The sequence below is a fragment of the Lingula anatina genome, chromosome 1 (assembly GCF_051362555.1).
Source record: "Lingula anatina isolate TDL-2025a chromosome 1, LinAna3.0, whole genome shotgun sequence".
Taxonomy (NCBI): Eukaryota; Metazoa; Brachiopoda; class Lingulata; order Lingulida; family Lingulidae; genus Lingula; species Lingula anatina.
Window position 1 is genome coordinate 13,345,869 of NC_141767.1, and position 21,872 is coordinate 13,367,740.

General features: G+C 37.4%; 2 protein-coding genes across 2 annotated transcripts in view; both read right to left on the reverse strand.

Moving 5' to 3' along the window:
- Window positions 1-2,942: 2,942 nt before the first annotated feature.
- On the reverse strand, window positions 2,943-15,371 carry LOC106171191 (acetylcholine receptor subunit beta-like 2). The gene is made up of 7 exons (XM_013551408.2): window positions 14,996-15,371; window positions 13,719-13,919; window positions 9,078-9,223; window positions 8,624-8,668; window positions 7,564-7,673; window positions 4,371-5,337; window positions 2,943-3,557 (listed from the first exon to the last, which is right to left on the reverse strand). Exons 2-7 carry the CDS (start codon window positions 13,798-13,800, stop codon window positions 3,390-3,392), a joined length of 1,518 nt encoding a protein of 505 aa, XP_013406862.1. The 5' UTR covers window positions 13,801-13,919; window positions 14,996-15,371; the 3' UTR covers window positions 2,943-3,389.
- A 1,424-nt stretch (window positions 15,372-16,795) lies between these two features.
- Window positions 16,796-21,872, reverse strand: part of LOC106171170 (acetylcholine receptor subunit beta-like 1) — a 45,911-nt gene continuing 40,834 nt past the window's right edge. Inside the window, exons 4-5 of the mRNA XM_013551363.2 lie at window positions 18,749-19,748; window positions 16,796-18,599 (exon numbers count right to left, since the gene is read on the reverse strand). Coding sequence (XP_013406817.2) covers window positions 18,456-18,599; window positions 18,749-19,748 — 1,144 coding nt within the window. The 3' untranslated portion in view covers window positions 16,796-18,455. The remainder of the gene's footprint in view (window positions 18,600-18,748; window positions 19,749-21,872) is intronic.

Below are 21,872 nucleotides of genomic sequence, written 5' to 3' on the forward strand. Positions count from 1 at the left end.
ACACTTTAACGGGTAGTGTGGTCCGATCTACATGTACTGGTAAATTCAGGATCATTCGGTGCCGAGTCTGGTAGTTGGGTAGGCCTGGTCTTTGTCTCTACTCCCTCTCCCTGTATATGAGTGTCGTTTTGCTGTTACAGTTGTGGTGTATGACGCAGGCACCAATCCAATCTCCATTCCATAGAAAAAATATTCCCAAATGTTTCGGAAAAGCCCTGTCCTCACGATAAAATATTGTAAAAGTCACCTTTAAACCTTCCGCCCACCATGCAGTTACTCTGTCCTCGCCGTATTGTTTGAAAACAAATTTTCCATTCTCTTATTTTCATTTCAGTTATCATCAATTACATCACTCTGATACATTTCACATGTGCATGAAAATCACTTATTTATTCAGGGGTGGAAAGAAGGTCAGAATTTTTCAAGTTTACATTAACGGGCATCTATTTTTTATTGGAAGACGGTCAAGATTTTTCAAGATTTCGTTACTGCTTTCCGTGACTTTCTACAGCCCCCTTTACACTGGACAGCGTCCTTTCAACGTCCCGTAGTACGGCTCCGTTTGAGAGTAAAAAAATGATACTTAACGTGCAGACAACTGGCCGATCATTGAGCAATCATTCTGTAATCGAAGCGACCCTGTGCCTCCTTACTATACGGCCACAGCAATGCAAGTTTCACCTATAACTTAAAGGATGCAGAAAGGACGCCGGTGAATGTAGATGTCATGAAACTATAGTCGCCTCGAGTGGTTTAGATCAAATCAAAAGCTGACAGTCATCCAAATTAACTATCATCAGTTGACAAGCTTAATAATTGCTGATGCAATTCAAAGGACTGGTAGTTTATCAGAGGGTACGCTAAAGGTCGTACACAATGAACTTGTTAAATACGCACCGTCACACTCCCCAAGCCAGGTAATGCCAGGTAACTCGACCTGTAAGATTCTTGGTAGGCTTTAATATTTTTTCAATATCTCCCCCTTATTTCATGGGGTAATATTATTGGTATTCTTTATTGAACTTTTGATATCGATATTTAAAACAAGTGAATTCAAACACGGTCGCTAATATTCATGAAATAGATCGCTTTCAGTGTATCTTGAAGCAAGCACATGTCCAGGCATTAATTTTGAGGAAGAAGATGACAAAATTTGGTTGAGGAAAAACGCAAAAAATTAAAGAGCGGTAATATAAGAGGAGAAAGAAAAGATTCGGAAAAGCTCTAATAAATGCTTCCTACATGTAATCCTAATTGTGTGTGTGTGAGCGTGTGCAAGGGTGGAGATGGGGCAGTGGAGGATGAGCCAACAAAGATAATTTGGAAGACTGGCAGAAAATATCTCTGGATCCGCCCTTAGCGGTTACTGCATTCATCACGCTCACCTGTGTGTGGTAGAACTAGACCTATATACATTTGTACCTGTGATTATGTAAATCGCTGCGTCCCACAGAAATAAGAAAAGGGCATATTGGTTACTCAGTTTTAAAAATGTTGTGATATGTTTGTTGTGTTGCCCAACCGGACCCAGGCTTTGAGCTGAATTTGACAACACCAGATCTCTTATCTGTATTATTTTTGTTTTTCCAGATTTGAAAAATATGTTGTTTACACTATGTTATTTACGTATATTTGCAAATATATATATATATATATATATATATATATATATATATATATATATATATTATTGATAACATTGATTGGTATAGATAACCTTTGAATAACACAAATTTAAAGATTAATTATTTTTAAATGTATATATTAATTTTTAAGTATTAAAATACTTCTGGTCTTTCTTTTAAGGATAGCAACTCTTCGTATCAGATTCATATTACACAATAAATACATTGTTAACAACTTAAAGAAATACAATAAATTCTTTTTAACCACCAAATGGCTGTCATCACATTTATTCTGGAATCTTTACTTGCCATCGGACCACGTTACCTCCATAGATGACTACCCTCTGTAATAATTTCTTAACCGATTATGACAAATAACCGAATTTTTTTAAAAAGAAAAGAAAAAAACAGGGACTTATGGTGAATGTCGGAACGGATTCATTAACCATTGGTAAGTACGGGAAAATATTCGTTAACCCCAGGAAAATCCATTTTGGCCAAAATGAACAGGTGTTATTCCTTCAATGTCTTTTGGGCCAAAAGAGGCAGTGTTGGTTAGTCGGATGTGGTTTCAAAAGTTAGAAAAAGAAACGAAGATTTAAAAAATATCATGAGCAATGTCTCTGGGGACATCTTTAGTTTAAACGACTTATGCAATGCATGTTCCTTGTTCAGGATGCAATGAACGCGTAAAACTAATACCTGTAAAGCCCCTTTACACTGGACGCCGTCGTTTCTGCTTTACTTGCCGACAACTGGCCGACCATTGAGCATTATTCTGCTTGTGTTTCGTTTCTACGACCACAACGATGCCAGTTTCATGGTCGCACAAAGGACGCAGAAAGGTCGCTGTGTTCGTAGAAAGGATGTTTCGTCGGATGTTTGGTCCAGCATCCTTCAGGACAAGCTCTCCAATCGAACCAGCCACCAGCAACTTATTTTCCTTAGTGGCAAACACTGGATATATTTGACATTTGACTACAAGAATTTGCAAATAAGTAAGTCCAAGTAGTAAGTTTGAAAAAATATATATATGTGTTTGTGTGCATGTGTGTGCGCGCGTGAGTGTGTGTGTGTGTGAGCGCGTGCGGGGGTGGGGATGGGGATGGAGGATAAGCCAACAAGATTATTTGGAAGGCTGTCAAAAATATCTCTGGATCCGCCCCTGGTTACTACAGGGATTGCGTTTGCTGAATTGCGTCAAATGTGCTTGTCATAAAAGAGCGACCTAACGGTACTAATTGTTGTTTGACAATAATAACCATGTAAGGTCTCCAGTACGTGCAAAGGGAGTGGATTGTCCCTTACTTTTCTGAAAGTTTAATTCGCTTAGTAAGAGATATTACATCAGGATTTTATTTATTCATTTACTTATTTATTTATTTTACAAATAGGTTTTATATCATCTAAAAATCAATTTATGCCATGATTAAGGCTTCAAATCTCGGCCACGATTTGTCGTTTGGCCATTTTTTGTGATGGTAGGCCTTCATTAATGTACTTGTATGATATACGCGAACGTGTAGTTATTGATGCTCAGCATCAATCTATGTCACTTCTAACTATCTCAACGGTCAATCTGTTCTGTTTTGGCAAATCATTAAAGGAATAGCGTTAATGACGTCATTGTCCACTCCTTCCAAGAGTTTATTACACAAATATAGCCTTCATATCATACAGTTAACAACAGCCGCAGCATTCTTCTAGGAGTCCACTGATAGCCAGTCAGTCCATGCGTAGTGGCTTGTAAAACAGTGTGACTTGTCATACGCGGCACAGTTCAAGTTTTGAGGTTTGGAGTGGCATTCTGTCGTCATAGAGCGTGGGCGCTTGTAGAATAATGCCAAGAGTTCCAACTAAACACGCCGTTGTGAATATCCAAAGAAAAAGCCTGTCCAGCACCATTGCCACATAGCGCCAATCTTCTTTTACCTACAAAAATAAGCATCCCTATATGGGTAGCTACACACACACACACACACACACACACACACACACACACACACCAATTTCATGCACATACATTGTAACTCCTTATAATTCCTTTTAATAAAATTACCAAAGTTAAATAATCAATCGATCAGTCTTATATTTCAATGTTAAAGTGTATTTAATCAAGTATTACATGTCAAGGTTCACCTAAACGTAATTTGAATTTTAGTGTATGGCCTCTTTATTATAAAATAATACTAATGAATTTGAATGTTTGTGCGAAATCACAACGGCGACTTTGAAGTAAAGCCATTTTTAAAATGCTGAAATCATAAAAAAATACTTACCCTTTATCTGGCCCATAGAAAAATCAAACATTTAGTTCACACAAACGAAATACAAAAACAAATTCTTCACTGCAAAACGCTACTTTGAAATAAAAAGCTGTTTGATCAACAAAATAAAAGGAAACCCGCAGTTAGCGTAAAATGAAAAGAAATAAGATTACAAATGTTCAGGGGAATATCTATTTAAACGATTACCGGTTGGTGCGATGAAATGATCCCTGAAGCACAAGGGTTATTATTTATACAGCAAATGCGCAAAAATAGATATAAAAAGAACACAATATTTCTCAACCTCGGTGTGGAGACTGAAATCAAATACATGTAGGAAAAACAGTAAATAAATTGTTATTTTCATACATGGATGTAAAAGGCACGCAGAAAAAACACTAGCACTGTTAGAGCTAGGTAGCTGCTACAGTATCACACGAAGCACGCGATGTATTGTTTTCCTTTTCTTTGAACTCACCATATCTTCAAGATCTTCGCTTTTCAAATGGTCGGAGATGAATGCAACCCCTTCCAGCGCCCTCCGGACCTCTGAAGAATACTTTCGGTTCTTCAAAACGGAATTTCTGTCATCTTGTCCACGAAGGAGACTTTCTTCTCGACTGTGGCGCCTGTCGCCGAAGATTTCCCGTACCTCTACACCATTGCAAGTTCGCACCATCACCTTTGGCGTCTTTTCCCCTTCCGGCGTGGGCCGCCGCATCATCAGCAATCTCGGTAGAATCTGGAGGAAAACCTTCTTAACCCAAGGTGACATCACGTGCGTAGATGGACTTCGGAAGTGGACATTCAGCACCACGACCGTCACGATAATTGAAAGTGACACCAAGATCATAGTGAAGAGCAGATACTTGCCGATGAGTGGAACAACTAGTGACGTTGGTGGAATCAGGTCGGCCAATAGCAAGAAAAACACAGTGAGTGAAAGCAGAATGGAGATACACAAAGTAATCTTCTCGCCGCTGTCTGATGGGAGGTAGAATGTCAAAACAGTAAGGAAAGAAATAGCCACACAGGGGATTATCAGATTAACAGTGTAGAAAAGAGTTTTTCTACGCAGAGTGACATTAAAAGTAATAAAAGGGTGGGGCTCGGGTTTGGAATTGTAGTATTTTGCCTTTCGCTTGGCTGGAACGTCTAAGAGGTCCCATTCCACGCTGCGAGAGTAGTCTTTGAGGTCTATTCCGTACCCAGTGGAAAACTCTTCACGATGACCATCAAGCTCACATATGTGTTTTAAATCCACTTGCAGGCCATCGTATGTCCATGACCCAAACTTCATAGTGCAGGTCTGCTCATCAAATGGGAAAAATTCGACATTTATTGGGCAAGCACTCTTGTATATAGCTGGTGGCTCCCATTCCACTCTCCCAGTTGGGTACACAGTGGCTTTCGTCAACAAAGTCACCTCATAATTTCCGTCCGCGCTGAAAATTGTAATTGACAACTAAATTGATAAATTTAAGAATTTTGTCATTCTATGGTTATAATCCCTAAGCTAGCTCTCAGCCCGCAAATAGACAATAAAACATAAATGAAACAAACCCCATGCAGAAAGGGAGTTAGTGAACATAAAAAAGCAACAAATGATCGGTACCACAGGTACTAAGCTTACTACTAAAAAAACGTGAATTATGCATGCTGGAACATTAAAAAACAATTATTTTTTAAAGAATCCCATGGAAAATTTGAAGGATGTATCCCCTAAAATATAAAAGCAACCACAGATGAAAAGATTAGCAGTCCATGCATCGTGGAAAGGTCAAGTGCTTTAATTCCCGTCTCCGCCAGGTTACATCATAGATATTTTTTTTCCAAGATGGTACACATTAATATGTATATATATCCTTTCTGACTACCTGGATATACCGCTAGGAAAGAGGTTTATCTAGATACAGCTGTAAGATGAATTTTCTTAAATTAGAGACTAAATAACATCAGTCAAACACGACGTTTCGGTCCACCACCCACGGAAATTAATCACGATTTTTTGCCAGAATACGACGCTCAGTAAACAGGATGCTACCGTAAACCCTCGGGAGTAGATCCTGGTCGCAGTGAGTGGGAGTTGGGGGGGGGGGGTCTAATAAAAAAAAGCATTTCGTACCAATCTTCGTCTTTCACAAGTATCGAAGCATGTTTTTCAACTGACAGTATGGTTGCAGGTCTTAAGATGTTGGCTGATGCCCGTAGGAATGTCTGATTTAACAACGCATCCCAAATGTTTAAATGTTCTTTTCGTACCCCTGTAATGGTTTTTGATCACCTGTGATTTATATACCACGATTGTCGTTGGATTGGAGTACGGTCTTTAAGTTTTACGAGTTGTTGTCTCAAGGTGTTTAGAGCTGCTGATTCTGCGCGAAATCAACATTCACAAGGTCCAAAGGTGGCGGACAGAAATGTCGTGTTCGACTGATGTTATTTAGTCTCTAAGTTAAGAATAATTCTGTTTTATCAATTTACCGATTGTGACATAAATAAGGCAATGGTCATATAAGAACATTAAAGTTACGGAACATACATGCATTTGGTATACACCAGATACTGACATGCGTATGACGCACGGGTAAGGTGAACAGGCGTGACTCCTGTACGCACAAATCGTACTTAAGTTGTGTGCAATTACATGTATCATTGCTCATGTCAGCATGTGGGTTAGAAACAGGCAATAGTTAAAATTTCCACAAACTGTGTTTGTTTCAATCCAATCTTTCAATACGTGCTGGCATATTGTAGTTTTAGTAAAGCAAGAAAGACAAATATGAGGTGCCATTCGTGCAGCTAAATAATAATAATAATGATGAACAGACAGATCGTGTTTTCCTATACACCAAAGTGTAATAGAATGCCCGAAAGAAGACCAAATGGTCAACATCTACATGTATATATTCTATGACGCTACATGATTGAGGCACACGTATTCTCTCAGGTGGCGCATGCATGTAAGAAGTCAGCGAAGCTGAGCGATTACGTCGTATATCTCCACTCTGCTGATACTCTCAACATCCTTAGCAGTTGTTAATTATAATATTTACACTCCTACGATGAGATAAGATGTTACCCATGCATCAAAAGATGCATATATATACTAGTACATTTGTACAGGGGATATGAATGTTAAAGTAAGCCACTCCTGCATAAATCGCTGAAAAAGCGTAGAGCCTGAAACGAGAGCTTAAACCAGTTTATTAGTAGCAGTGATTCACACGCGCGCGCGCACACACGCACACACACACACACAAACTTAATACGGATTTCAAACAACAGCACTTGATTAGCTCTGATTTCTGTGAACTCATACATGTACACAGTAATATAAATCAAAGCAAATCTAAGCTGTTTATTGCGGTTCGTTTGCAGCTGCATGCTCCTCTTTAGATAGCTGCACACAACGTTAGTGATGTCATTGATTTGGAACATCTAAATGTCGACCCCATATTTAATATTTGTATTTCTACATGTGGCAAATGTTACATTTCTAGTTATGATGCGGTTTGAATAAACCTATTTCAATAAATAAGTATAGGCATTCCATTCCAAAGTATCAAAATATCACTCATTACTTAAAACGGTTATTCAAAAGAAAAAATTAAACATAAGCGAAGTGGCGATGGATAGCCCCATTGTGTTTTATTTTTTTCATAACTTACTTATTATACAGCACCACGTCGGGTTTCCATAGTTGTTCTGCAGGAACATATAGGACATCAATATTGCCGTAATCTTTGGGATCCCAGCGTAAACTGAGGTCTTCCCACTCCTAAGGAACAATTAATGTGATTGCTATATTATGCATGTTCAAATGAGCGCAATTACTGCTAAGGTTTGATTAGACTGAAAGTAAAGTAAGAAGCTTTTGATGGACCTAGAGAGAGGAAACATTTTATAAAATTCATAGCTAAAATTCTGGTTCAAGCTCACGGTCTCAAGGAGAAATATAAAACAACTCCTGACAGCAAATCCGAAGATTTCCTTTGTGTGTTATTCATTATAGCATTGTGAAATTTGTTACAATAATATATGAAAAAATGTTGAGTTTAAGAGTAAATAGATAAGCCCTATAATTTGGAACAAAATATAGCATTTTAATCTAATTGTTATATCTAGGAAACTAAATACTTAAAATATTTGTCACAAAAAATACCCTGTGCGTCCAGGGTGTCCTGACCCATTTCAAACCCATGAATCAGACCAGACCATGTAGTCAGTGCATTTATTTATACAGTTATATTCATCATGCGATTTCACACACATACCAGTACGTTAGGTTGCGTATCCATATTATTACCCAATACAGATTGTCAGTTGCCAACTCCAGAATAGATCACATTTGGCATAAGCAGACAGTTAAATGTATATTATTTTATTTTTGTAGGCGAGAAGATGTGAGATGATGAAGGTAAGGTAGCTAAGTACGGGGAGAAGAATGATTTGCAGCACGGAAAACAATGATACGCATTCTTGTGCCGGTGTTATGCTGGCCACGAAACGGGGCATTTAATGAAATACTGAAGTGATAACCTTTGAATCTTGTTTCATATTAACATTTACTACTGGTTCCAATTTCAAACAATTGGAGCAATGCTTTGCCAGATGGAATCTTCCTTCAAATGAGTTCAATATTTTTTTTTCTTTTTTCAAACGGTATGTGTTAAATGTGTGAATCCAATAAAACTTTCCTTTCTATTGTAATTTGAAAGCTGCACTTACGTGTGTAAGCCAAACATTTGTGGTCATAATCTGATTCTTCTCATCCTATAAAAGAAAAATGGTTCAATGCACAGACATTTACATGAAAGTCAATTTTTTACAACAGTTTGGCAGAAAGCAGTCCTTTTAAGCATCAACAAAATAATGATTTTATCAATTGCTTATATTTCTATTTATTTTACTACAACATGGTTTTCTTCAGATATCTACAAACATATACATGTATGGTATTTGATATATAATAGGTAATGAAAAATCGTGATTGCAAAGACACCCAATTAAGAAAACGTGGAGCACCATTCTTCACATTCATGTAAATAAAACTTATTATAAAATCATTGCCAACATGCTTGGACCAGATGCTGGACTAAATACACGGGTGAATTGAAACGGCACTCTCTTTGCACTGCGCCGCACTGCACTGCACTACACTGACCGCTATTCTCACACTTACCACATCGATAAGCTGTGTCAGTCGAAGGCCCAGTTTGACTGTGAGGTTGTTATTATTGTCACTGACAGGACGAATCAGTTTATTGTAGCCTCTTTTTTCAAGTAAATCTCTGTAAAGTCTTTTGGCATCGACTGTCCCCTCGCATACTAAAATTAAGAGTTAATAGCTTGCAAACAATATTCACAAAAAAAGTAACATATATATAATCAATCATTTGCAGCAAAGAGACCGTCAAGTACCGCCATCTATCAGCAAAAATCCCCATATTTATGCAAATACATTCTGTTTGTCAGCGAGTTTTATCAAAAAAATGTTATCTATACAATACAACCAGCACGCACTGTAGTAACAGAATAGCAGAGGATTTAATAATGGATTTTCAGAATCTCGGTGCCTAGAATTGCATCATTCAGCATAGCTGCAATATAGCAGCTCTCTCTTGTAAATCGATTGCAGTGTTTTTCAAAAGACCCTAACTTAATCATGTCAGTATCTATTAATGCATCGGTAAAAGAAGCACGTCGCTGAATACGTTACTATCTAAGTCCTTTCAACAGATCAACTGTTACAACATTATCGAAAAAGGCATTTTAAGAACCTTCAAGAATCTTCATCCCCAATGTGTTTAATAACATTTTATTTACACTTTGAAAGGGTTTTTGTGGAGGCCCTTGTATCTTTTTTCTCTTTTCAAAATACGAGCTCTTTAATCAGGCGAAGCACTCTCTTGGTCGACAGGAGCTCGTAAAAAGATACGGAAAACATCCTTCCCCCCTTGCAGCCAATTTGGTGGTTAATTGGCATTGGCACGGAGTGGTTTGCTCTCAGCGTTCGCTGCTTCTATCCAATTGATCTAACATAAACCGAATACGCGACTGATCAACACTCCTAATTAGATTACAAGCCTGGTTTCAATCTGCAGCGGTTAATGCCAATAAATTCCGCAATTGGAAACTCTCCGCTGCAGGGAAACGTTAATAAGAGTTTCATCTTAAAAGTGTTCTTTGCACTGTGTTAAAAAGGACAGTTGTAAATTGAACTTATGAAACTTTGTTTAAATATTTGGACAGACAGGCTGTGTTTCTAAGCACACATTTCTTCACTTTAGCCAAGTGATCGCATAAGGTTACTTGTCTTCCTTCAAAATCTCAACTTGCGTAAAAATGTAATTGTAAGCGAGGACGAGTTAGTAGTTGTTACATTACTGTAAAAAAGACGCTGCGTACCCGTGTACAACGGTACCGGTACAGGTTACCCCAAAAGAAAACGGGAAGATGTACGACATCGACAATCCTGCATAATGCCTTTTTATTATAATATTTGTAGAGATATCTAAGAAGCCCCGCCATTTCGTCAGATCTGCCGGCGGTCCGTGACTTTTTGTGACAATGAAGACAGACTAGACAAGTGTGCAGCTTCCGTCTAGCTGCCTTTCTCGTAAGACTATGTCCACGGTCATATCATATCCCCACCGGGAATAGACTGCTTTTATCACTTCGATCTCGACTACTTCGGAATAGCTCACTTTTCCCGTCCCATTTTGTCGACAAATGATAAATAGCGTTCCACCATGAATGGTTTTATTGATTTAACAATAGCAGTTCCGGTACTTCAAGGGATTATTGGAAATCCCTTCTCGAACCTGTCATTAATCAACAATCCTTAAATGCGTACTATTAATTGTTATAGGTTAAAACCCCTTTAAAGATTTTAAAATTAATACAGGCATGTTTTAGATTTATGAAAAAAATTATTGGGTATTGTGTTATCATTGTAGTTTAAAAGCCCTACCTGTAAGCAAAATAAAAGGGACTTATTGTTATTTCATGCTTCAGAGGATATCCTTGCTGTTTGTTTCACTAAAGCGCTATAAGCTGGCATTAGAGACTGGTTTAAAGAGATTAATGGCTATCAAGTTTTTAGGGGAGCAGGATACTTTTGTCATAATGAGTATTAACGTACATAACCATTTTAAATTCTAAATTTCCTAGAGAAATGAGCACCTTTTCACACCTTCTTTCAAAAGACAACTACGAATATTGTCTTTCACGAAGGTTCCTGTCATCACGTCTGCAGGAACCTCCGCGATGCCCGTATTTCTCGTCAGAACATGTGTCCAGGTGATGCGTAGCACGAACTTTTTAGGAAAGAAATACAGTGGCAGCATTTTCCTGTGGATAGAACGCTACGGGGTACAAGGTAAACAGTAAAGTCTAAGGGGCGATGATAAATCACGCGCTACATTTTTACAGACAAATCATGCTTCTTGATTGGTATCAATATCCCGCTCCCCAGGTATCCCAACAAGATACAGCTAACTGCACTGTTCCAAAGTTCAGCAAGGTAAGCTGCAGCCTGCTGGTATGCCAAAGTTCAGCGCGCGAAGTGATGAGTCGTCTGCGTTTAAGTCTGGCAGTTTGCGCACTGAATACCAAAGAAAAAAAATGAGTACCCAAAATAAATCAATTCCGTGAAGAACTTGGATCGGTATCAACCAAATGAAAGATACTGTTAGTTTCTCTATGCTGTGTGCTGTTTAGAAAGAAAGTGACTGGACTAGTTAATTGTATGAGTGTGTCCATGTGCACGTAAACTAAAGATAAGAACTCTCACTTCCCAAAATACACAGCTCAAGTACTGACGGTAGATGTACCAGTTATCGCCAGCTTTCGTGAAACAACAGTGCTTGCTTAAAGATCAACTTGAAGTGTTTATGTTATATTAACATACATTTGGCCATCATCTGGGTTTACTATCTATACAACAAACACGTTCATTCTGGCAATAAAAATACATTAAAAATAAGTTAGAAACAAAATAACTATAATCGCACATTACGCACGTCTGTTAAGAAGTGGCATATTTCAAAATTTTGTTAAAATGCAACTTTTCTATTTGTTCTTTGTTTACTTATCTTATTCGGTCTGTTAACTTTCGTCTTGTGGGGCCAAACCGAAAATGATCGACGGCTGCTTTGTACTGGATGATTTTTAGTCTAGCTGCTAAGGCAGTCCCACAGGTTACATATGTATTTTGATCTCAGTGCTGTCCGTCTGCACTGCTAGGTTTTATATTTATGTTTTATTAAAATAATTGTGTGTATCTTTTCAAGCGTTTAGATGAAAAATTGAGTGCACAATGAAAATTAAAAGCCCTAAACTTATCAACTCCGACTTTTTCTATACTTCTGTACTTTTACTCAAACATCGCATTTCCAGTGGGTTTCAGTGTTCAATTGCATAATGATTTAACGATCGAACTTAAGAGAAGATTAAAGATTTCTCGACATTACTTAAATCTATCCGACGGTGCCTTGAACGGAATTTCAATCACTTTTTTGCATTTGTTATAGAAGTTGAAAATGGACACCAATAGCCACCAGAAAAAATAAACACCAGTCAGATATATCTTCATGAATAATAAATAGGGATGTAACCGGTCATGCATATCATTTAAGGGCATAGATTTATATTTCCCCGATGCCATTAACTACGTAAGGCCTGACGTAGGGATTATAAAACATAATTACTGCCACAGCTAGTGTTATAGATGTTTTCAGGTCAGCTTATTCAGCAGATTTAATTACAAAAAAAAATGTGTCTATCCGACCTTACTGCACCACGTTCACGTTTGGAATTCAACAAAGAATTTCAGTGTGCATGTAATAAGTATTACAATCTGATATACATTGCGACAAATATCATATTTCATTGCACAAAGAGAGACATTATCAAAGTTTTTGTGCGTTTAACATAATGTTTATTGAACTGTTTTAAAATAATTGCTCAATAACAATGATACTTATGTTGTTATGTCGTCACTTATAAATGAAGAAATTATGGTAGCATTGTTTTCATAAGTAAAGGCACAGTGTGGGCTATGAACGACACCACTTAGCTGTGCATAGACACTATAGTTATTTTTATAATAGGGCATATTTGCGCAACATAGGCCACCTGAGTCCCGCCGTGACCCCGTGACTGTTGAATCCAGAGCCAATATTTGTTTGTTTGCTGTATACCCACGGGAGGTAGACATACGAGTAGTATAAATATAGCACGCAAATTGAGATTTTCGCTTTACATTGTGTACTGAAATTAGGCCGTTCATACAGATCCGTTGTCTGAATTGTTCCCACAAGTGCCTCTAAACCCCTATACGGACTATATGCTGCCATCGGTCTTAAATCTAGGAGACTCCATGTTTACGGATTTTGGGGTCGCAGAAATAAAACATTCCATCAAACATAATATCTTATATGAAATTATTAATTAAACTTAGTGTTACTGATATAAATGGTGATATTCTAGTCACATGTATAAAGTAGTATTTAGGTGTAAAACATTTACAGTTTGGCAGCATGAGCTCTTTTGAGTCGTTAAAACGGCTCAGTATTTGCTGTATCCTATTTATTGAAAATTTTCTTTAGTACGGCACAGCTGTGAGAATAGGTCGATATGCTATGTTATTTTATATCTCGTGTCTGGAGACGAATCAATGTGAACAGGCTTTTCACTCCATCGTCACAAACCTTACTCTGCAAAAAATGTATTTTTTATTCTGTAAGATAAAAAGAACACTTATTGGTTCATGTCAAAAGGATCCATTCCCGACATGCCATGCATGAAAATAAACCCTTACCTCTACACTCTAATAAGAGAAGGCTCAACATGTGCAGAAGAACGGCCCGTCCTAGGCAATGGTTCACTTGTGACAGTGGCATCTCCCAGTTTTCATGCAACCTGTGAGCCTGCTTTTTAATAACCTCGGCGATACCAAAAATAACGTCAAACTGATGTTGTTTTCACTTTTAAGTGAAATAACTTATCCAAAGTTATTGTCCTGAAAATAACACACATTTGAATCAGTTAATATAAGCAAAGTTGATGACGAAGTGTTTTGAACAAGAAATGATAAAAAGACATTAGTTTGACAGTCGATATATGTAGGTCTCTGTAGTTGTGGGAACGATATCTTCGAAAAAAGCCTGATTTTAAAATTGAGCCAATCATTTAACTTTCACCGCAGGCTAAATAAAGATCCGCTTCAATGGATACAAACGGTATACTGTCTTACTCCCCAATAGGCAATAGTGTTTTGATTGATTAATTCAAGCTTCTTTAATAATTAGTGGAATTATCAATTTTTGTAAACACGACGTATTCCATTGCTTGTTTTCCTTACATTTAGGCTTTGAAGCATGACACTGTACACTTTTGCAGCATTTCAGATAACGATAATGCCTTTTCTTGGTAAATTATTTATAGGATTTGATTTGAAGAACTGATGCACAAAACCACAGCTGTACCTGAACAAAGCAGTGATTTCCCACAATATTCAATACAGTCTGTGTAGAACATGTATATACTGAAATGAAGTCTCGTGCATCCATTCACAATGCAGTAAGGAAGGATACTAATGCCCCATTTCGATTCGACACTTTTTAATTGAAAATAACCTCAACATGGCCGTTGGGATAGAAGGCAGGCAGAGTTAAAGAAATCGGTAGCCGAGTTGGAATAAGTATCGACTGGCAAGACTGGGTGATTGATAGGGCACGCTGGCGCTACCAATCTTCCGTTGATTGCTAAAAAAGAGTCTTTTGGGTGAGATGCTCGTGCATTATACACAGCTTAACTCTCCAATACCTATTTTATATAGGAAGCCATATTTATCTGGCCCTGGGTGGGGAATTGGTGTATTGCACATTTTGTTAATTACTTATGAAAATGGTTTATTTATATTAATTTTCCGAAATCATTTCAACGTGTTTTCCATGATATCACAGGGTTTGGTTGAAATTATTTCGAGCTCTGCGTCTACCTGTATACAGTAGGTGCCGCAGATATGTACTTAATTAACTATATCTAAAGGCATTTGTTGATTAAAACAGAAGGTTTTGAGAGCAGACTACTTACTTTTGAAGAAATCTGTGCGTTGCATATATAAACAGAAGTACTGCCATGTATTAAAATTGATATCCCACGGCGTAAGACGCAATCACTGGAAATTGGATTGTCTCTCCCCGTCCTCTTCTACTGCTAACGACTCTGATCAATGGTGGTTAACACCGATATTGTGCGATACTGGGACTCATGCTGTGAACGGTGTCAACTTGAACTTATTTCCAACCTCGCGTTCTTCGTTTTCCACAATGAATTCTTTTAAGGCGAGTTTGAGGTAAATCTTGCTTACACCTGACTGGAGAGTCCTGCATAAAGAACCGTCGAGTATTTGCAAACAAACAGATTCTAACCCCTTCTGATCAAGTGAGCCTCTTTGTGGAAACGAGGTAGAAGTATTGGATTGAGATCAATGCTTCGATCACAACCTTATGCATCCTGGCTATAGGAAAAACACTATCGACAAGATAAAATTTAACTTGAGTTAGATCATAATATATCTTTATTTATTTTAAGTCATCCATCTGTATAGTAGTAGTAGAAATGAATTTTTATATGTGTTCAATTGCTTAGACCGTTTCGTTTCTCATGTTTGACGAATCAAGATTTTACAAGAGGACACCAAATTTTACGTAGCTGTAAAATGTTCAAACGGCTGTAGCAAACCAAAGCTGGTTGAAAGCGCAAATAGGCTTACAAGTACGTATGATCTCCCTGGTAACCAAGCCACTGCACAGTGCACTCTTGTGAGAAAGCGCACACACTGTGCAAGCGAGATATATTCAGAGTTAATTAGCTCTGCTGCTCTCCGCGAACTGCTCCTCAGATGGCGTATTTGCCATTAAATGCCACATTTCGACAATATATCACGGGAATAGGTTCAATTGTGCCTAATATATTATTCTATTTGACTGTACGTGTTTTGATTGAAAATACCAGTGGAGAGGCGGATTGTGCGGTGTACACAGACTACCCAAGCACTCTATTGATCCTCCTTTATTTCATTATGCTATGCTTGAGTGGGCTCTTGCTAACTTGACTTCGCCTTAATTCATAACTATATTTGTCGCCAAACACCAGTCCGAAAAGAAACCTGAGCTCGAGAACATTGACTTCTTATTAACGAAAGACTGGGTTAAAATTATTATTATTTTACCTGATATGATGAAATTTCTGTGCGGAAGAGTAATCTCATCTTACTTTACTCAATAGATTGATGACATGTGTAGGCGGATTCTATGTGTAAATATTTCGAAAAATTCCGACAGATTATCTCTAAATACTTTATCGTGACTTACTCTATAAGCATAGGCTACTGTACGCATTCAGATATGATGGAATAAAGAAGTAACCGTGGAATTCTACAGACACACAAAATGAAACGAAAAGCACGACAGTTTTGTTCGTGCCAGTGGCAGCTTAGGTGAGAGAGAGAGAGAGAGGGAGAGAGAGAGATTTCTCACCTAACACACTGCGATTAATAGAACGTGTTGTAATCCTCGCGACTGGAAAAGCACTAGAACATTTTTGTTGTTTTCATTTACCAGGACGAACTTTTGAAGCGTAATTTGATGTGATATATCATTGATTTTCCACCCGTATTTACTTCAAACATTCGATGTATTTAGATTATCCGAAAAACGGTGGCGATGTTGCTGACATTAGGCTTATTATATAGATACTATACGTATTTGTGGCCCATTCTTGCGTAAATGGGTTAATAATTGAAACCATTCCCGCAGCGTTTATGTTAAACTAGATGCTAATCCATCTTAAGTTGAATTATTCCTTGTTCGTACAAATTTGAAAAAGTGATACAGTAAACACAGTTTATTATCAACGACAAAAGAAATACAAAGCGCATGCAAAATACATCAGTTGAATTTTAACAAACTATAAAGTTTTGTTATTAAGTAATGTTTAAAAGCGTAATGAACCTGAGTAAAATGAACAGCATTGAAATATTGCTCATGTAAACACAATACATATTTTCAAATTAATCGATTATAAATATGTTAATAGTTAAATACCCACTAATAAGTAAAAATATTGCAAAGGTCTGTTTTGTTCATGATCAGAACAAAAACAGTTGCCTAGCATATGAAACGCTATTCTTTTTATAAAAAGGCTTGCATAGCTAATAGATCCACTGCCTCTTTTCTAGTTCATTAAATAATTGTCAGCAGTAAGGAGCTGTATTGCCCACAAAACTAAATAGTGTCTTTACATAAAGACTGGTAAAAGAGATTTAGGAATAATAAGGGAATGAAGAGAGACAGAATGTTAGCGCAGAATGTTGACTGATGTCACGCTAATGTTAGAGATAAAATAACTGAGAATGCTATTCGTGTACACTGTATTATCATCTTGTGTAAGAGGCCCCTTTTGCACTTATAGGCCAATATAATGCCGTGGAAAAACGTAAACTCACGAAGGCAGAGGCCCTCTCAAGGTGGCGAGTAACTTTTCGAGATAGTTTACTTGAATATGTCGAGTTACACCAACTGATTACAATTTCGTTTATATGAATAGGTCCATACAGTTTACAAGGAATTGAAACCGTTTCTCAACGTATAAATATACCCGAAGACATAAGCTGAATATTTTACGGGGAATCATTAATCTTGTTTTCCTGGTACATGTACCAGGATACGCTTTTTTGAGGTAATAAATTAAAGGCATCTTATCCGGAATTTTTCTTTTTAAAAAGCAGTTTTCTCCTACTCAAGGACCATTGTTCGACTCTTACATTTGGATTGAGTGTTTTATACAATTTGGATTTTTCAGGTATTAAATATTTCTCGTAACGATAAGAACGACATATACTACTGTACATATCAGACGGAAAATTGAAATGTTATTTTCGTTTTTAGGTCTGAATTTGCAGAGATATGTAGTTTTGCGGGATATGTAGACATTTTAAAAATATCTGACTTTGGGACAGTCGGAAAATTGCAGTAATGAGGTACTTGGTATTGGGTGAAAATGTTTTGTATTGTGTAGGATAACAATGAATGTAATACCTTATAACAGAATTTGAAGTATTCAGGATGTAAACATCTTAGATTTCAGATCGTTTTGAAGAATTTGACACCAGCAGTGTCCTGTCCTTTGAAAGAATCTTCCTTCGAAAGCCACGTTGTGGTATTTGATTCTCTGCTGTTATAATTGATAAGTTTCTGCAATTCAGTATACAAATAAATCGCTTATCTTGAATGCTAGTAGTGTGTTTTATGTGGTGTAGATATGCAAACCATGATACCAACATTTTTAAATTAAACATAGCAAAAAGGTTGAATACAAACAAAAAAAGTAAAGTAAGAAGAAAGGAAAGAAGGAAAGACCAGCAGTTCAATTGTGTGCAGTAATAATATTAAAATGCTTAAGCATAAAACAAAAAGAAAACGCTACGGGGATATATATCGAGGAGGATCCAGATCAATTGTTCTTATTGATTGGCGACTGTAGTTCTTTTTTAGGCTTTGGTAGGTCCTCGATCAGCCAGAATATGGGGCCCATCAAAAAAGATCCCAGTTGCACCTCCGGCAGTGACGATCATGAAGATGAAAAATAGTAAACGGTCGATCACGTGAGCTATGTATTTCCAATCCTGAAGTACCTGAAAGAGTTATTCAGATAAATCAATACACGTGAGTATCTCTCAGCAAAAGGCTTTATCTCTATCCATTCCTTTCTTTTTGAAGACAAACACTTTTTTTAAATGACTTAAAAAGGGACATACAAGAAGCCTGATTATAATTCACTTACCATGGCTGTTTCATCCACGTTTTGCAGGTGATCGGCTATGAAAGCGACTCTTTCAGCGGAACCGATGACGTCACTGCTGATACTCTTTATATGACCCATGCACTGCGGGCAACTCCCGTCGTGGACCTGAAGAACTCCATCCGCCCATTTGGGCGACAGATCAGAATTTCCAAAAAAGGCAAGATTGATCATTTTTTGATACTTTTTTCTCCTCTTCAATCCGCGAATATACAGAGCGTCGTGGTTGGGTCGTCTTATCATCAGAAGTTTGGGGAGGTAGTTAAGAAAGACTACTCGCACCCAGCGGTTCATTCGATGTGCTTTAGGAGACCTATAATGCCAATTAATTAGGATGACTGTGTTGAAGACTGATATGATATTCATCAAGAACGTAAAGAACAGAAACTCGGCGATAAGAGGGACTGCTTCTGAGTTTGGTGGCAGAAGCTTAGACACAAGAATAATGAAGAAAACCAGAGAAACGAGAACTGAAATTGTCAATGTTATTTTCTCCCCTGCTTCTGCGGGCAGATAGAAATTAAAGACACTCAAGGTGGCAATAAGCATACATGGAATAATCAAATTCACGATGTAGAAGAGAGTTTTCCTTCTTATTTTCAAAGTGTAAATTACTCGTGTTGTCTTAGTATTTCCCTTTTCGATCTCTATAATTTTTCCCTCTCCGTCGACTATGCCCCAGATTCCACTCGGCATGTAGTCCATTAGGTCAGTATTACTGTAGTTCCAGAAGACGCTCCCGTCGGCGTAATAACTTATGTACCAATCAAACCCAAACTCTTCACTATTGTATGTCCATGAGCCAAAATACATATCACAAATCTGCTCATCAAAGGGGAAATATTTGACATCCAGTTGACATGAACTTTTGTAGATAGCGGGCGGAGCACGAAGAAGATAATTCGAGCCACCTGATGTGTCGGAAATGTTACTGTATATGATAACATTTGACTTGTAGTCCTCTGAGAATTTGCCGTCGGCGCTAGGTGGAACAAGAGAAAACAAAAAGTGCGTAATGACTCTTCAATCAAATGCGTGAGTTTAATCATAGAAAATTTATGTGGGGATGTCAACCAATTCAGTGTTTACTTCGCGTGTGACAGTACAGAAAATATAGCGGTTAATAATAGTGAGCTGGTACCTGTTAAATGACACATCAGGGTTTAAATAAAAGGATGGTATAAAAGAACTGTCTCTTAAAGTAAACTATACAACCACGATGTAGAAGAAAACCCATACTTGTGTTTCTAAAATGAATTCTTTGGGAGAAGAAGTATAAAATAAAGTACATTATTTATTTGTAAAGTTTTTTTTACGCACATGCTGATACCGTGAGTATAGGAATTAAATCACAACATAAAAACTGCATAACTGGATGTGCATGCAAACAACTCTGCATTTCACATTTTTCGAGATTACAGGAAAAGGATCATTAATTTATTTTCTTCCTAAGCTATTTATCCACACATGTTATGAAGACATACACTTTACAGTGCAGATACAATATGCTTTACATATAATGTATAATCAGTAACACAATTTGAGTACAAAATACTTGAAACAAACACATAAATGCTGCACCTTCGCATTCATCACACCTACACTCCTGCACACACCCAACCATATCTATATATATAATCAAATGTGCACTGTGTAAAGCGTTAAGAGACATCTATAATCCCCTGAGAACAGATGTTTCCTATTTTGTATTTTCGGTAGATGGAGTATTTTACTTGAGAAACTAACGGAGTGTTGATAGCTGTTTGGATGAAGCAGATATTTGAAAGCGATGTTAGTTTTCACCCCAAAAACGTTGCTGTTACGTCATCAGCTCGAATAAGCAAAATCACCCCAATGTACAGTATGTTTGCTGCGAGGACATTATCTCATATCATCACAATGTTCATTACGCATTCTTCAAGCGGATAAGGAAAAAAATGCTTACAAACCAAAACCTCTGTTATTCTGTCCTTTTTCTTGTGTAAAATTAACTTCAATCAAATGCTATTCAACTCCTTTAATGAGGCCAGGCGGTAACGTGAATAAGTAAGTAATCTTAGGTATCCATTCTGATTTTATCGACACAATCGATATATTTCATTATGATGAGTTATCAATTAATTATATTACGACAACATATCGTTTATTTAATTGTTATATTCTGTGATTGAAAAGCATCAGCTTTAATTGCATGTCACATTCTACATTTTGTAATCAGCCTACGCCCGTCTCGCTAAAATCCGACCTACGCAGGGGCGGATTGAGGCCGTCTTCTGGGTCTCCTGGAAGACGGTCAGATTTTAGAGTTTACATTTATGGATATCTAATTTTTTCTGTCGGAAGAGAGTCTAAAATAGAGGATGGAGCAACAAAGATAACTTGGAAGACTGTCAGAAAATAGCTCTGGATCTGCCCCTGCTACGTTATTGTTGCTTTACCTTTAAAACTCGCAAGGTAACGTTAAATATTATGATGTCACTCGAAGATCATCATAAATGTGAAGTTAAAAGGGTTAAAAACGTATTTGACAAGATAGTTGTTGGCAAAAAGGGTCGTTTTTAATGCACGGTAGATATTGCTTTCAGTGAGATCAACACATAGCCCATGCAAAGCATGCATACTTAGCTAAAAACATAAATGCCACAACAAAGCCATCTTTAAACTCGCAAGATTACCACAAAAAGGTTTTCGTGTTTTTTATCACTTGTACCATCTCAATAATCTTTGTCCCAGTCTAAATTCAAATGACTTCCACGTGTAGTTTTACAAAAAATAAATACTACCACAACATCTCTCTTCTTTCATGGAACTTTGTTGTTGAGAGTAATTGTTACTGGTTTCAGTTGGCGCTTTACTGCCGTAATCGCTACCTTCTCCTCTGAAACACGGTTCAGGTTCAAAGCTTAATGGTCAAAGAAAAAAGTTGTGCCCACCCCCTTTCAGCTGCTGCTCGATTTAGGTAAAGCATCCTCTGTCTTACTGAGTCTATAACCGGTGTCTGTTTCGTTACGTGGGTAGATTAACTTCGCATATTTCTCCTTTTGAAGCACGTATATAGTCTCTGGAAAAACACAATCGAAGCTCGCACTCACACGGGTATGTTATG

Excerpts from the sequence above, each read along its gene's own strand:
- LOC106171191 (XM_013551408.2), bottom strand. The coding sequence starts at position 13,800 with ATGCCACTGTCACAAGTGAACCATTGCCTAGGACGGGCCGTTCTTCTG. Across the intron at positions 7,674-8,623 it reads CAAATGTTTGGCTTACACAC|GAGTGGGAAGACCTCAGTTT; the intron begins GTAAGTGCAGCT and ends ATTGTTCCTTAG. Across the intron at positions 3,558-4,370 it reads GCGAAGATCTTGAAGATATG|GTAAAAGAAGATTGGCGCTA; the intron begins GTGAGTTCAAAG and ends TTATTTTTGTAG.